The sequence below is a fragment of the Microtus pennsylvanicus genome, chromosome 7 (genome assembly GCF_037038515.1).
Source record: "Microtus pennsylvanicus isolate mMicPen1 chromosome 7, mMicPen1.hap1, whole genome shotgun sequence".
Classification (NCBI taxonomy): Eukaryota; Metazoa; Chordata; class Mammalia; order Rodentia; family Cricetidae; genus Microtus; species Microtus pennsylvanicus.
The window spans coordinates 46198004-46215439 of NC_134585.1; the positions used below are offsets into that span (position 1 = coordinate 46198004).

At 43.1% G+C, this 17436-nt stretch overlaps 1 protein-coding gene across 1 annotated transcript in view; it reads right to left on the reverse strand.

The window, feature by feature from the left end:
* Efhc1 (EF-hand domain containing 1) overlaps positions 1-17068 on the reverse strand; it is a 32070-nt gene extending 15002 nt beyond the window's left edge. Inside the window, exons 1-7 of the mRNA XM_075980643.1 lie at positions 16765-17068; positions 14622-14843; positions 12502-12789; positions 11657-11806; positions 9417-9609; positions 5716-5936; positions 1693-1833 (exon numbers count right to left, since the gene is read on the reverse strand). Of these exons, the coding sequence (XP_075836758.1) occupies positions 1693-1833; positions 5716-5936; positions 9417-9609; positions 11657-11806; positions 12502-12789; positions 14622-14843; positions 16765-16893 (1344 nt within the window). The 5' untranslated portion in view covers positions 16894-17068. The remainder of the gene's footprint in view (positions 1-1692; positions 1834-5715; positions 5937-9416; positions 9610-11656; positions 11807-12501; positions 12790-14621; positions 14844-16764) is intronic.
* Positions 17069-17436: the final 368 nt, after the last annotated feature.

Consider the following 17436-nt stretch of genomic DNA (forward strand, 5'->3'; position numbering starts at 1 on the left):
CGTTCAAACCACCACAGTGGCCAATACTTAGAGTCTAGGAAATATGGGACAGGTCTTCTGTCAGTACAGGGCTCAGTGGGGTGCAGTGGGTGCCTTTTCTACCCCTAAGGCACTTAGAGCCCACTCATGCCTACAGTATTAGCTACCCTGAGGTTATTTCTGGTTCCTTCTCCCTCGTGCTGTTCATAAAGTGTATGGCAGTCACGCCTCCCGTGCTCCTCCCTGAAGGGAGTATTTTCTCAACTCTTCAGTACTCTGTTTACAGTAGGATTTGTAAATATATTTTATAAGATTAAGAAAATTCCCTTTACTTTCCAGTACTTAAGAGATTTATTTTAAAATGCAATGGATTTATTTTATTTTTGGTTTTTTGAGACAGGGTTTCTCTGTAGTTTTTGGAGCCTGTCCTGGAACTAGCCCTTGTAGACCAGGCTGGCCTCGAACTCACAGAGATTCACCTAGACCTGAGCATCATTTCTAAGTCAACAGAACCCATCTCATAGACGAAGCCATATGTACTTTGTAAAGAACTTCAATGTAAAGACGCCTCAAGATTTCCTGTCCTCCTACTGAGAACTCAAGAAAAATGGCACTGGGTTTTTGATCCTACTGCACGTACTGGCTTTGGGGGAGCCTAGGCAGTTTGGATGCTCACCTTACTAGACCTGGATGGAGGTGGGTGGTCCTTGGACTTCCCACAGGTCAGGGAACCCTGATTGCTCTTTGGGCTGATGAGGGAGGGGGACTTGATCGGGGGAGGGGGAGGGAAATGGGAGGCGGTGGCGGGGAGGAGGCAGAAATCTTAAATAAATAAATAAGATTTCCTGTCCTCACATGATTGACTTAATTGTTATCAGAAAACTAAGAAGAATGACTGAGGTAAACACAATGCCTGTAGGCAACAGGATTTGGTCTGGCCCTAAGATAAAATAGAAGTCACTTGGGCTGTTGTAAAATACAAATGGCATCTCTCACAAGGGGTGAAGGGTCTAAGATAGGTAAACATAATTCTGGGGGATATGGTGGAGCCTGGCTCATCAGACAGCGAGAGATCACCAGGTTGAAATTAGGCCCATTTCCAGCATTCCAGGAGGAATCCTCCTTTGAAGGATGCCTCTGTGTTTAAGGTTCCTGGCTTCTCCAGTGCTTAACTGTGCACACAAGGGCCTTTTGCCCTCTACAGTGCACAAACCTGAAGGCAAAAACACTCATACATATAAAATAATTTAAAATTTCAAAAGGTAACCTCTATTAACTTAGTATAATTCAACTTTTTATACTTTCTATAAAATAATACATTTAGATATCATAGATAGTACTAAAAAATCAATAAGACATAATTTCTATTCTTCAAGAAATATACTCTGGAAGGGTCTATCAATGCACAAATGATTAAAATATGGTACAGAAATCTACAATTGCTTAACAGGCAAAGTGGATGAAAAATTTGAGGTATAGAAAGGAGAGATTGTGGATCTAGGAATGGGGGGTCAGGAATTGAGCTGGGTCTTGGTTCAGAAGCACTATACTTAGTACTACCTAACATTTCTGAAGGCTGGCTACCGCATACAGTGTTTGCTGTAGTGAACACGTGACTATAACACTGTGACTCTATACCCTACAGACAAAATGAACAATTGTCCAATGTGCCGAGATAGAGGAAAAACATCTTAGGTATAAAATTTGCCTCACCAGTGCAGCCAGAAAGCGGAGCACCTTGTTGTCGTTCACCAACATTTTAATGACATCTTTTCTGGGAGCTTTGGGAATGAGAGCAAAACAATTCTGAACAGAGTCTTCGATCAGTCCATAGCCATTGTAGGGAGGTAACTCCTGGAGATGAAAAGGAAGAAAGAGGTGAGGCTGTTGGTACTAACATCACACAAGAGGTCACTGTGCGGGTCTTCTTCAGTGTCAGCTCAGAAACACGTACTCCAAAGCAACTCCTGAGGACTGCACATTCGTGGCCAACCTGGGTTACATAATCAGACCTTGTCTCAGAAGTAAATGAACAAACATCCCATTCTTAACAAGTCACAAGACATATTTGAAAAGTAAGAAATTGGTACATTAAAAGGAAAAAGTTAAGAAGCAGAGATTATCCCTGGGAAAGATCCCAGAGAGGGTATGCTTGACAATGGCTTTAAAACAACTATCTTAAAAATGCTCCAAGGGTCCAAACTGCCTAGGCTCCCACAAAGCCAGTACGTGCAGTAGGATCAAAAACCCACTGCGATTGTTCTTGAGTTCTCAGTATTCCTCATTGTCCGCTGTGTTCAGCTAGTCCGGATTTATCCCATGCTTTTTCAGACCCAGGCCAGCTGGCCTTGGTGAGTTCCCGATAGAACATCCCCATTGTCTCAGTGTTTGTGGGAGCCTAGGCAGTTTGGATGCTCACCTTACTAGACCTGGGTAAAGGTGGGCCGTCCTTGGGCTTCCCACAGGTCAGGGAACCCTGATTGCTCTTTGAGCAGATGAGGGAGGGGGACTTGATGGGGGAGCGGGAGGGAAATGGGAGGTGGTGGCGGGGAAGAGGCAGAAATCCTTAATAAATAAATAAATTTAATAAAAATAAATAAATAAATCCTCAACAAAAAAAAATGCTCCAAGGGGGCAGCTCACATGGTGTGTGGGGAGAGGAGCAGTACTTGCCACTGAAGCTCACAAACTGAACTTGAACCCTGAAATCCACAGTGAGAGGAGAGAGCCAACTCCCAAAAGTTCTCCCCTGACTTCCACATATATATACCATGGTATGCACACGGCACGTGCACGCACACACACACACAATTTTTTAAATGATTAAAGAATTAAAGGGAGATGTGAAAACCCTCAAGAAATATAGTATAGCTGAGCAGTGGTGGCGCACGCCTTTAATCCCTGCACTCGGGAGGCAGAAGCAGATGGATCTCTGTGAGTACGAGGCCAGCCTGGTCTACAATAGCTAGTTCCAGGACAGGAACCAAAAAGCTACAGAGAAACCCTGTCTCAAAAAAAAAAAAAAAGAAAAAATATATATAAGAAAGTGAAATATCAACCAAGACACAGAAAACCTAAAATAAAACAAAACCAAAACTAAATTTTAAAAAGGATCAGTGAGATGGCTCAGTAAATAACAGTGCTCACTGAAAACCTGAGTTCAATTTCCAGAACACACAAGCTAGAAGAGAGATGATTCCCATCAAATTGTACCCCTTGCTTCCTATTTTTTTTTTTTTTTTTGGTTTTTCAAGACAGAGTTTCTCTGTGGTTTTGGAGCCTGTCCTGGAACTAGCTCTTATAGACCAGGCTGGTCTCGAACTCACAGAGATCCGCCTGCCTCTGCCTCCTATTAAACCCTTGGGGAGGGGAGACAGGGAGGGGAGAGAGAGAGAGAGAGAGAGAGAGAGAGAGAGAGAGAGAGAGAGAGAGGAAGAAGAAGAAGAAGTGGGGAGGAGGGAGGAAATGAAAGAAGGAAGAAGGGAGGGAGGAGGGAAAGAAAGAAAGAAAGAAAGAAAGAGAGGAGAAGTGGGGAGGAGGGAGGAAATGAAAGAAGGAGGAAGGAGGGAGGGAGGAGGGAAAGAAAGAAAGAGAGAGAGAGAGAGAGAGAGAGAGAGAGAGAGAGAGAGAGAGAGAGAAGATTGATTCCTGAAGTTAGGCTAATTAATGCAAACTGTTCACTCTGAGGACGATGAAGAGAAAAGACTGGCAAAAAAAAATGACTAGAGTTTAGAGCATCCATAGGATGCTCTGAGGGACCAACATAAGTATCACATCTCATAAAAAGAGGAGAAAAAAGACAAACATAGTGTAGGAGGTTCTTCTGTTCATGTGTTGCTTTCATTGGCTAATGAATAAAGAAACTGCTTTGGGCCTGATAGGGCAGAGCTTAGGTAGGTGGAGAAGACAGAACTGAATGCTGGGAAGAAGGGCAGAGGAGAGACGCCATGGAGCTCCTAGAGACAGACATGCCGAATCTTTCCTGGTAGGCCACTGCCACGTGGTGATACACAAATTAACAGAAATGGGTTAAATCAAGATGTGAGAGTTAGCCAATAAGAAGTTAGAGCTAATGGGCCAAGCAGTGTTTTGATTAATACAATTTCGGTGTGGTTATTTCAGGTGTAAGCTAGCCAGGTGGCTGGGATGAAACAAGCTGGCCACTCCTACCAACACAAACAAAAAAAAAAAGAGGAGAAAGAGACATGGGGAGAGAGTGTGTCTAAAGAAAAAATAGTTCACATTTCTTCAGCCAGACAAATGAAAACACACAAGGAGATTGAAGCTGAGTTCAGGTACTCACACTGTCAGACCCTCAATAATCAAATGTTCCAGCGAGAAAGAGAATTGTGAAAGCCAGGGAGACTTGCCTTGCCACACACAGAACGATTACTAGTCTATCTCTCCCTAGTAACTCTGGAGATCATAAGGCAGTGGGGGACCAATATATCCAAATCGTAAGAGGAAATAAAGCACAATGGAGAATTCTATACAGAGCAAAGCTGTCCTTCAGAAATGAGGGACAAATTAAGATATTTCTAAATGGACAAAAGCTGGAAGAGGTAGTTACCACTGCACCTGACTGGCAAGCAATGTGCCAAAGAGTCCTTCCATTAAGCAAAGGGACAGGACATTAGACAATACTCAAACGGTTCCATAATGGTGAACATTATTCCATAATGATTAACTGAGAGACATTACAAACTAGTCTACAAGTAAGCGTTCTTAGGATTTGGGGTTGCAATGCCATAATTACTCTGCTAGGTAACTTAAGAGAGCTAGAGATATTGCTATGTAATAGAGCACTGGTCCACTATGTGCAATATCCCAGGCTTAACGGCTACCATTAAAAACAAGAAAACCTTCATGATACAGGAGACTAACTGACTCCAAGTGGGAAATCCATTTGGATCTACAAAATATCCTTTAGTTTAATACCACTGAACTAGATACTTTAATGTAGTTAAGATGCTGGGTGCATTTGAACATGATTTAAAATAGAAAACAAAAACCTTTTTTTTTAAAGAGTAATACAAGCTTCACTACAAGAATAAAAATTAGAGCCACATACGGGCTATCAGAAGCAAGTTCCCTGGTTCTCTCCTTGCTTGACCTTCCCATTCCCACAAGGAGAACCAGAGCCCACAAATGATGTGGCAGCTGTGTCTAACAGCTGTTTCTCACCCTTTATGAACAGAGGTTATGCACAGAAATGTGGACACTTATTCACTTAAAATATGCGATGAACATTTCCCATGCTAATATACAAAGACTTACATTATCTTTTCCAGACCTTACAATTTTCTACTAGTATGGACAGATGTATTTTGCTAACCTCTCCTGCGTAAAACATATTCCTTTATAGTCCTCAACGCAGATTTTGTAGACCAAAGATAAACAATAGTCTAAAGAATTAAAATGGCAACAAACAGCACTTGAGAAAGGTGATTCTACCTGGCTTTCCTAACAACAGCATATGAAAATTGTGTTTTCAAAGAGACAAACACTAGGTACTGAAGACCTTTCAAATTGAGCAGAGCATAAAACCTCATTACCGTCATTCTGTTTCTTTGATTATAATTAGACTACGGGTGTTTTCATGTGGTGATGGGCTCTTCGTATTTCCTCTTTTATGAGCCTCTATCATACAGAAGTCATCCGTGTTTACTGAGTTCTTCACTTCAGTTTCTACGTCTTTTTTTTTCTTATCACACTTGGGACTTCTATTCCATTTACCTGTTTTACAGGAGGTGGCTCGTGCTTGCTCACATCAACGCGTGGTAAATCAGGCATCCCGAACTTGTCTCTGTAGTACTGTCGGGTGAACAGATCACAGTCATAAATGAAGAAGGTCCTCCCGAGGATGGTGAGCGACTTCCCCACAATGAAGTCCTTGGCAGTGTACCACTCCAGCACCTCCTGATCAGAGATCTCCAGCACACACTGAGGGAAGTTCTCTAATAGGACATGGGGTGAGAGGGATGAAGGAAAGAACAGAGGAAGAAAGCTTAACACAAGAACTGGATATTCTTGTTTGCTGGCTCTGGCTAAGGGTTGAGTATCTACTGTTGGTACTGTTGACTGTTGGGCCAGTGAGATCTGGGAATCAGCCTGTTTTCTGCTCCCTTATGTGTAAATATTTTTTCATTCTATTATATATTGTCTCTTCAAACTTTCTTTGTTTCATTTGTAGCAATAAGCTCTTTAATTTCATAAGTCCCATTGGTATAATTTTGCTTTTGTTTCCTGGGCTTTTTGGACTCTTTCTTGTTAAAAAAAAATAAAAAGTTCCTGCACTTAAACCATTTTCCCCTCTTTGTTTCATGTCTTGCATTTACATCATTACTCTCATTTGAGTTAATTTTTGTAACTGGTAAAAGTGAGAGTAACCATGTTTTGTTTCCCATCTTAGAGAAGAAGTGTAGCTTTTCCTCATTCAGAATAATGTGATGTTTATCATACATGATCCATATTGCACTGAAGCACATGCCCTCTAAATATAAATTTGTTTAGTAATTTTATTATGAAAAATGTTGAATCTTTTACAACACATTTTCTGCAACTACTGAGATGGTCATGTGGTTTTAAGGGAGGACTTATTACCAAGTCAGTCATGGTGCTTGTTATTTTTTTTTTTTAAAAAAAATTCTTATGCTGATTCTATCTTGGAATTTATTCAACACAGAGGTACTGGGACTGATAGTGACAGCCTGGAACACACTCAGGAGGCAGGTGACACAGATCGAGAGGGCTCTCATCATCCTGCTTATGTAAAAAGCTGTCTTACATTTTAAGTCATTCTCAAAATTCAGTGACTCAAATATGTCCCAAAGCCAAATATTCCCTCCCGTAAGGAACACCACGATGTGGATGAAGGTCAGTTTACAGGAGATCAAGTCCGTAGGCTTAGATCTGTGACCTAGGATTATGAAAGTGTAGGGGAAAAAGTAGAAAAATGTTGGCTAGGACTCCAAGTGCAACTTGGAAATTAAGGACATTATTTAATGAGGACATACATGGAAAGTGTTCTCATCTTAACATCATAGTAGAAGCATATTTCATATGCCTGGAATAAATAATAGTGTATACATTAGACTTGTGATTCACTAGTCAGTGTCTATATCATCATCCAATTGTCCCTACTTATTCTTTTTTTATTGATTTTTATTGAGCTCTACATTTTTCTCTGTTCCCCTCCTTGCACTTCCCCTCCCCCCTTAAGCCCTCCCTCAAGGTTCCCATGCTCCCAATATACTCAGAAGATCTTGTCTTTTTCTACCTCCCATGTAGATTAGATCTATGTAAGTCTCTCTTAGTGTCCTCATTGTTGTCTAAGTTCTCTGGGATTGTGGTTTGTATGCTGGTTTTCTTTGCTTTGTGTTTAAAGACCACTTATGAGTGAGTACATGTGATAATTGTCTTTCTGGGTCTGGGTTACCTCATTCAAAATAATGTTTCTAGCACCATCCATTTTCCTGCAAAATTCAAGATGTTATTTTTTTCTGCTGTGTAGTACTTCATTTTGTAAATGTACCACATTTTCCTTATCCATTCTTCAGTCAAGGGGCATTTAGGTTGTTTCCAGGTTCTGGCTAGGACAAACAATGCTGCTATGAACATAGTTGAGCACATGTCCTTGTGGCACAATTGAGCATCCTTTGGATATGTACCCAAAAGTGGTATTACTGGGTCTTGAGGAAGGTTGTTTCCTAATTTTCTGAGAAATAGCCACACTGATATCCAAAGGAGCTGTACCAGCTTGCATTCCAGCCAGCAATGCAGAAGTGTTCCCTTTTCCCCACAACCTCTCCAGCATAAGTTGTCATCAGTGTTTTGATCTTGACCATTCTTACAGGTGTAAGATGGAATCTCAGAGTTGTTTTGATTTGCATTTCTCTGATGATTAAGGATGTTGAACATTTCCTTAAGCCATCTTTCTAGACCTGTAGTGAGCTTTTATACTGCTGTGGTGTCTATTGTAATGTCTCTCTTCTCATCACTGATTTTGAGTCTTCTCTCTCTCTTTCTCCTTAGTCCAACTACAAGACGGTAGGTGGAGACTGCTTGCTTCCTGGTTGCCCAGACCAAAAATAATTATATAAAAACCATATTAATTACAACACTGGTTGGCCAATTAGCTCATGCATATTTCTAGCTACTCTTACATCTTGAATTGACCCATTTCTATTAATCTATGTATCACCATGAGGTTCGTCGTTTACCGATAAAGTTCTCTGGCAACTGTCTCCTTCGGCGGCTACAAGGCGTCTCTCTTGCTCTGCCTTTTTTCTCTCAGCATTCAGTTTAGTTTTCCTGCCTAACTCTATTCTGCCCTGCCACAGGCCAAAGCATCTTCTTTATTAATCAATGATAATAAAACATATTCACAGCATAAGAAGGGAATCTCACATCACAAGGTAGTCATTTTTCTTTGTCTTTTTGGAGAACAAACTATTTTAATTATCTTTTGCATTTTTCTTTTTATTCATTTCATTTATTTTTGCTCTGATCTAGTCTCCCCTTCCCCCTCTTTCTCTCTCTCCAATTTATGGGTTGATTTGTTCTGGTTTTCTAGTTCTCTGGCATAGCTTGGTTGCTTATTTGAGATCAGGATGAACCAGAGAGTATGCAAAAATGTTTTTTTTAATCTCCCCAAGTCTCTACCCAGAGTAAAGATAGATCTAGACACTTCAGCCACAGGTCCCATCCTGTATCTAAGCTCTAAAGTTTTTTTCCTTTCTCTGGGTAGAAGCACCACAGAGAAACCAGCTGCAGACTCTTGAACCACAAATGTACAGCTCTTTAAATGAATGTCCACCACAGATACTAAGAGTGAGTTTTACTTTATGCAAATGTATCTCATTTTACTCTGTTTTTACACTGCCGAATAATGCTTCATAAGACCTAACCATTTGTTTTTTTTGTGTGTGTGCAAATCTCATTTATTGCTTCCAATTACTGTATATGAATCAAGATATAAATCTAACCATGGTGGCACACACCTTTAATGCCAGTACTTGCAAGGCAGTGCTGGGTCTACACAATAAGCTCCTTGCCAGCCAAGGTTATGTGGCAAAACACTTAACGGCATTCATAAGCCTCTGGATTTAATCTCCAGCAGCACCAAGACAAACAAGCAAACCTAATAGTAAATGGATTCAGTTAAGAAACCTTGCTCTACCTGTCTTTAAAGAAATCACCTGTTGCATTTTTTCTTTTGTTTTGCTTTTATCTGCTAAGTCATCTCTACTGGAGTGCCCAAGACATATGCTTGGACTAAGGCAAATCATGGAGGAAAGTTGCAGAAAAGAAAAAAAAAGGTTAAAAATTTAGGAAAAGACTGACAGAGCCAAGTAAAGAAGAGTGATCACCCTGACTCTTAACTCCCTAGAAGCCCCAGCCCCCAAGTACCAGAGGCTCCACTTAACGAAACTTACTTGCATTCTCCACCAAAATCTTGGGCATGCGCTGGCGGTTCATGAGGAGTGGGAAGGGGTCTCTTCCGTTGTTCCGTTCATGGACCTCTCGGATCTCCACTGTGTCATCCATGAGGTAGTAGTGAATGATGTAGTGCCGGCACTCCCCAAACAAGCTATCCGTGTCATCCCAGATGGCATAGAATCGAAGAACCTTTGAGGAGTCCAAAGTGATGCTTTAACATTCTAAAACAGAGTCTTAACTTCGCTATGGCATGTGTCTATCAGACAGTGATGAACAGTAGCTGAAACACTTTCAGACAGCAAATAAAAAAAAAAACAAGGATAGGAAAATATCCAAAATCATGTACCACATATTAACATACCGAAGGAATAGCACAAGCTTTCTCAGTTTGTGCCAAGACAGAAGAACTTACTTTGGCCCCAAATAGTAGTCTGGGAAAGAGAAGCTGAATAAAAAGAAAGGGGGAGGATTGCCTATAAAGGTAATTTATGCATAGTAACAAAGATACATGGTGAATTGTGTGTATAGAACTGGTATGGAAAAAAATTTCATTTATAAACCTATCTTTCTTTTGGGACTACCAAAACACATCTACTGGATGGACAGAATCTTCTAATTTAAGGTAATGGCAGAAAGCCAGGTGTGGTGGTACGCACCTGTGATCTCAGTACATGGGATGCAGAGGCAAAAAGAACATGAGTCCCAGTCCAACCTGGGCTGCACAGCAAGTTTGAGGACAGCCAGGGCTACTTAGAGACACCTTGTATTCTGGAGGCAGAATTTCCAGGATTTCTGGGACTTTGAAGCACCTCCACCCCCATAGCAAGCTCTGAGCCAACCAGAGCTACATAGTGAGACTCTGTCTCAATAAAACAAGCCAAAAGTAAACAAATGAACACACAAAATCTCAATCCTAAATCTGTGGTAACACTGAGTAGAACTTTCTGAAGAAAAAGAAGTTAAGATTGCAGGAAATTAAGGCAAAAATTTCAGAGTAATCGCCATTATTTTTCCTCTTTATCGGTGAATGAAGATTCAGCTCTACTTCCCCACTGTAGTTCACAGGTGGTGGGGCTGCCAATCGGGGCAGAGTCAGAAAACATGCTCAGAGCATTCTGTACTCTAACACTAATACAGTATTCAGCAGGGATGCATTTGGGATGGGGTTCCTGGGAAATCAAGGGACGGAACTATTTGAATTAACTACTTTATTTCATTTTAAGAGCTATTCAGTATCAGAACATGTAACAGCGTTAAACTTCACCCCCCCCAATTCACCTAAGTCTGCCCAAAGGATTCTGTGAGATTAACTCATCTGGGGGGGGGGTTACTGTGCCAGCTGGCTTTTGGTTCAACTTGACACAAGCTAGAGTCATCAGAGAGGCGGGAGCCTCAACTGAGAAAATGTCTCCAAAAGATCTGGATGATGGCAAGCCGGTAGGACATTTTCTTAATGAGTGACTGATTCTGGAGGGCCCAGCACATTGTGGATAGTGCCACCCCTGCGCTGGTGGTCCTGGGGTCTATAAGAGAGCAGGTTGACAAGCCATGAGGAATGAAGCCCGTAAACAGCACCCCTCCATGGCTCGTGTCAGCTCCTGACTCCAGGTTCCTGCCCTGTTTAGTTCCTGTCCTGACTTCCTTCATTGATAAACAGTGATGTGGAAGTGTAGGCTGAATAAACCCTTCCTTCTCCAGCTTGCTTTTGGTCATGGTGTTTCTTCACAGCAATCACAACCTTAAGAAAGACAGGACAAAAGAGATGCAGGACTTGAAATGGAAAGAGAGAGTCGATGTCAGTAGCTCAGGAATTGCTTTACCAGGTGAACTCATGCCGCAGGCTCCATTATATCTCTAATAATAAAGCTGAGGGCCGGCTAGATGGCCCATCAGGTAAAGGAGCTTGCTGCCAAGCCTGACCACCTGAGTTCGATTCCCAGGACCCACACAACAGAATGGAAAAAAAAAATCAGTGTCCAGAAGTTGTCCTCTGACCTTCTCCAGTAGGCTGTGGCACACACAACATACATATCCCATAATTAATAAAATTTTAAGATAGTAAAAATTAGAAATCTTGGCACTGGTATACTTTTAGCCCTACAGGAAGCTACTATGTGCCAATGGTTAAATTATGTATATACTTTGCTATATGATATATATGTAGGATATCAAAACTTTCCAATAAACACATGTCCATACTCAAACAGATGTAAGCCTCCTCTATTAAGTCACTTACTTGTTTGTCAAAGGTGAGAAATTGCTTCAGTTGGTCAAAGTCTGATGGGGTGATGTATTTACGAACAGGTTCTTTCCGGAGTTCAGTGTAAGGATCGAGAGGCATCTTCTCTGGTGGATTCACTTCAATTCCTTGACTTTCCAAAAATTCCTGAAATTTCAGGATTAATGTCAACATCCTCCTGAAGGTTTTAAATGTCATAAACGAATGGCCTGAACATAAGTGCAGTGGAACAAATGATCTGCTGACATATTGGGCATGTCTGAGAGATGCCATCTCCAGCGGCCCAACTCTACAGTGCAGACAACAGCTGATAACTGCCCGAGGTCTTCTTTATCATATGTATGCTAAGCTAGTCTGGAGGCATCATAGTAAGATAACTGGGCATCTCAACTATGAACTTATATCAATCACGTTAGATGCCTAGGAACAACATCTTGGCATTAGTTTAAGACAAGCATCTGGTACCCAAGCATGGTTTCACAAGACGTGTGTCTCACTTTTGCTATGGAGGTGAGTGCACCAGGGCCAGGTTAAGATGGAATAATGTCCTTAAACTTTGTCATTCACTTAAAATAAGTATATAATCACTTTTTAAAAAAAATCTAAGACAAAGTTGGCATTGTTTTCCTAATGTCTATACTCTGTACTAAAGGTGTGTGTGTGTGTGTGTGTGTGTGTGTGTGTGTGTGTGTGTGCACAGTCGCACAAACACTAACCTGCTTAGTGACTCCCCCCACAGTCACCAGGGTCTTTCCCCATCCACTAATGGATGAAATAATGAAACGCATCCCACCAGCTAGAGTCCTACTGCGGAGTCCCAGCCCACAAAGGATACACCGTACCTGGGTGAATCGGTCACAGTCGACAATTCGGAAAGTTTTGCCATAAATTGTGATGTCGATTCCCCGATTGAGGTCTTTCCAGTGGTAGTGGTCTCCCACATTGTTCTTGGCTAGCCGCTGGCGCTTGACTAGCTTGCCCTGCGGGATCCCGGAGTTCTCCACAACGGGCTCTATGACAGACATGCTGTCATCCTCTAGATAGTAGTACATGTTCACGTGGCGGATTCGGTAGTGCTCCTCGCTTGATATGGGAACATCTTCTTGGAAGTAGGCGCTAAATTTCAGCACCTGCGAGAGCAACACATGTTCTTAACCGCTGAGCCACCTCTCTAGCTCCTCAAATTCTTAAGAATATGCTTTTCAGCCCCTAACATAAACGATCGATGTAGATTAATCTTGATCTCCTATCTTTACACATCTACAAATGAACTGCTTCTATAAGAAAATTTTGTAAAAACTTAGGCTAAATAATGTATATGCCTTAGTTCTTGCTTTAGAGTAATTTTATTGTGTTTAGACTCTTATTTTAAGATTTATTTATTTGTGTGTGTGTGTGTGTATGCACATGTATGTAAGTACCTGTGGACGCCCGAAAGGCATCAGGGTCCCTGGAACTGGAGTTACAGGCAGTATGGTTGTAAGCTACCAAGTGAGAGCCGGATTGAACCTGTTTTCTTAGGGAAAGCAGCCAGTGTTCCTAACACTGAATTCTCTCTCCAGCCCACTGACTGTTAATTTTAAAAGTCAGTTACCTCCTTCTTATTAAGAATAAAGAGTTCTAGACCCCAAGGAGGGAGCAACTGAGAAGAATGCTAACACAAGAGGCTCTTAACAGGTGTTAGGATAACTCCAGCTGTGCCAGGTAGGATGAGAACCCAGTAACATGTAGAAAGGAGGGGAAAATAATATTTAAATACTCTGTGTAAAAATGTATCTTTTCACTGAATTTTTGCAGTGGCCTTGGCTCCCGGTGGTGTGTTCAAACTTCCTGAGTTTATAGAGATCATATTGCTTGTTTGAACTTTGAAAATGACAGCAGAAACGAAAGAGAAATACTTGGCTTGGCATCTTTTTGAATGTGGGGAGAAAATGTCAAGCGTGAATGCTCAGAATTCAAACCGAGGAAGCAGATCTAGCAGTCCCCGGGGCTGGGTAATGAAATACAGAGGCTAAGTGTGAAGCACAGCTCACCCAGGTGAGGGTTTCCCACTCTCGGGAATGGCCTGTGGCTAAGGTCTGGCGCTCAGTGAGGACAGGGTTTATAAATACTGACAGTGGAGCGCACTGAGAAGACAGCTGCAGGCACAACAGTAGGTGAGGCCTCCTAAGAAGGGAAATTCAAGAGTGAGAACAGAAACTTGCAAATGCCCACATCAAGGGGGCAGGGAGACCAGAGAAAGAGCAACCTGACAGACAGGAGGGGGAACCAGGAGAATAAACAGTCGTGTGTACAAGCCAAGAGCAGAGCCTGGGAGGGAGGGAGTGAAACAGGGCCTAGAAGGACCATGGATGTCTGTCCAAACTCAGCAAACAGGACATCACTGTTCGTTGTCTCTGAGAAAGCAGTCTGGGGCTCAAGGGTGGGTTCAAATTCTCTTCCTAAAGGAGTTCTAGGAAGGAGGGGGTTTATTGTATTTTTTGGTGACAATATGAACTTTGCTAGAGAAAAACAGTCACTAGAGTGTTTGAAATAGAAATAGCATCAATGATGAAAGGGTGGATGGATGGATGAAATCTTGTGAAAAAATTAACCAAGAAACAGACGGGGATATTTTGCACTTGGTAGAGATTTAGGACTCATTGCTGCAGAATAGGTGGGGAGCAGAGAAAATGAACATAGTGCACCATGAGTGTGGAAGCTGGAATTCAGGCAACTTGTCGCTGTATTTGGAAAATATTCTGGGGAAGTCTACAGGGAACTATTTTCTCTAATCTGCTTCCTGCCTTGAGAAAGCCTCTTCCAGGACCCAGTTCCGCTGTCTATGACTAAGGGCTGAGGCATCTGAACAATTTTCTCTCTGAGTACTCAAGGAATTCCGTGGTTTACTGATAACATTTCTGCCAGCGGTCAAGTCTTAGACATCTGAAGTCAAGGGGGACCCTAAAATCCCAGACGATACCTTTTTGTCAAAAGCCACATGCGCAGGGACAAACTCTGCAGGTGGGGCCTGCTTGGGTGGCCCATAAGTTAAGACAGGGGCTTTATTGGCCAGCTCATCCAGCTCGGCCTGAGACAGCTGATTGTAGTGGAGACGGTCTCCGCCTATCCCCACCGTCGGACGTCGAACAACTGCATAGCCATTCCTGTAGCCGAGCGTCTGGCTTCTGTGGAATGCTGTTTTCTGAAGAAAAGATGGGTACCATTAATAACCCCATACAGATATTTAAGGGAAACAACAAACTTCCTAAACTATCACAGCTTAAACTCTTGCTTTAAAACATATATTTTAAAATTATGTATGTATGTAGGCAGATATGTGGGTGTGCGTGCAGATGCCCTCAGATTTGCTGAACCAAGATGGATAGGAACCACCTGATATGGGAGCTGAGAATTGAACCCAGGCCCTCTGCAACAGCCGTTCTTATTCTTAAACACTAAGCCATCTCTCTAGCTCCAAATGTTTGCTTTTCAACATCACAAAATGTGCATTAAATGCAGCAAGGGACTTACATCCCTTGGGCGGCCTGTAGCTCTCTAGTGACATTTCCTGTGTGATCAGTTCCACTCCCATCTCCACACCCAGAAAAGTTTCCTGTGATTAGATGGGGTTATCCGACTGCTAGGTCCTAGCCAATGGAGTGTAGCTCGGTGGATAGTGTTTGCCTGTCACTGGCAAAGTTCTGGCTTTGGGGACCTGACTGTAATCTTAGCACTCAGGATAAGTTCAAGATCACCCCAGGCTATATAGTAAGTTTGAAGCCAATCTGGGCTACATGAGACCCTATCTCAAAATAAATGAGTAAGTAAAAAAGTTAAACTTTGTCACGAGGAAACCAAACTCCTGTTACAGGCCTTGATCTGAGGCATTTTTATTTTGGTGGTAGTGGTGGCAGCACATTTTTCTCTGAGCATGTGTGTGTGTGGTGTGCACATGTCTGCTTGCATGTATGTGGGCATACATGTGACAGACCTACATTGATGAGGGGAGGGCCAGCCTAGCTAACCGGCTTGCTTGTGGTCTAGTGATCTGAATTTCACTCCTCACATATGAGCAGCAGGCACTTCCTCCTCTGAGCCACTGTCCCAGTGCCTTCTTTTCATGCTGTTCTTGTGCTGTCTGATTTGGATTTGGTGTTGCTTGGAAACAGGGACTGGCTGTGTTGCCCAGGTTAGACTCAAATTGGCCATCCTTATGACTTAGCTTCCCGAAAGCCGTGATCAAGGATACATGCCACCACACTGGACTATTATTATTATTATTATCATTATTATTAAATTTCATCCAAACAGTGAATTTAAGAAAAACAGTCAGGGGAAAGGAATGAAATACAATCTGAATAAGGACACTTCATGTTGGCATGCCTTTAAACCAAGCCTTTCTGGAGGCTGAAGCCGATGACTTTCAAGTTCAAGGCCCCTCTGGGTTGCATACAAGATACAACAAGCAAGCCTCCTCCCTCCCCAACACACACACACTGTCTGAAAATGAGTTATATATTATATACAATAAATGCAATGGTAAGAATGTTAAACACAGGCTAAGAAAAGAAAAAAGCACCAAGTGGTCCATGAGGTTGAGGTAAGTGAGAAGAGAAAATGCAAAGTAGAGAAGAAGAAGACGGGCACGCTTTTAAGAGAAACTACAAAAAAACCAAGATGAGCTGGGGCGGGATTCAATTCTAGAGAAGGTTGAAGCTAGAGAGAAAAGTGACCCTTAACTCAGAAGCCCGGAGACCTGAGGGAATGACCCATCAGGAAGGAGTGCATGGGAAGGGGGCTGCAAGGCAGCAATCTTGAGGATTCAGATGAGGTTGCTGGGGAGAGGAGGGTGGAGAGGATGAAAGCAGAGAGGCGCAGAGGAGGGTAAGAATGAATCTGGGGTAATGGGGTAATGGCGATGGTCTGGGGTAATGGGGCAAGAAGGCAGGTTAGGTGGGGTAGGAAAGTAAGAACAAGTCCGCAGTGAGGACCCATAAGGTGTGTGGACTACCAAGAGGCCGAACAAAGCCCGCAGAAGATGGTATGCAGGAGGGCGGTAGAGCCTGCGTGATGGAGGAGAGCAGAGGCGCGCGGAGTGGAGAACCCTTCCAACTGGCTCTCACCGTGGAGTCCGTAAAGGACGAGCCCGGGAGAAAGGGCAGGCCGTGCACCGGGTTGGTCACCATCGCAGCCCTGCAGCCGCCGCCACGGTTGCCTTCTGCCGCTCGGGTTACCCTGGCAACAAACAGCATCCGCGGGCCTCTCCAGACTCCATGGTAACGCCAAACACTACGCCAGGGAGGGAGAAGCGCGAGGCGGGGGGGAGGGGGGGGCTGTGTGGAAGGGCGGGGAGGAGAGCTCGGAGTCCAGGTCTGCGCGTGCGCGTAGGACCCCTGCGGCTCCTGGTCACTGAACGTGGCTAATGGATGTGACAGAGGCGGCTCCGCCCCTTCCTTCCCCACCCCTTCCCTTCTTCCTCTGCACCCACTTGATGGCTCCCTGGGGACGAAACCGAGGAGCAACTTATGTGCGCGGCTGAAGAAGGCTGGTGTCCTCAGGCCTTGGCTCGTGCAGTGGGGTCACGTTCTTTTACGGAGGAGAAGTTCCTTCTCGCTCCACGTAGTCCTCCCAAGAGCTCAGGAACTCTTTCCCAACTCTGGGAAAAGAGCTGCCGTCCTGGTTCACACCCAGCGTAAGTGGTTGCCCCCTAGTGAAAGCGCTAATTACTTCAAACGCATGGGACGGGTCGTGAATTAGATTATAATTGACTGCCTTTCTGTTGCTCAGACATGATT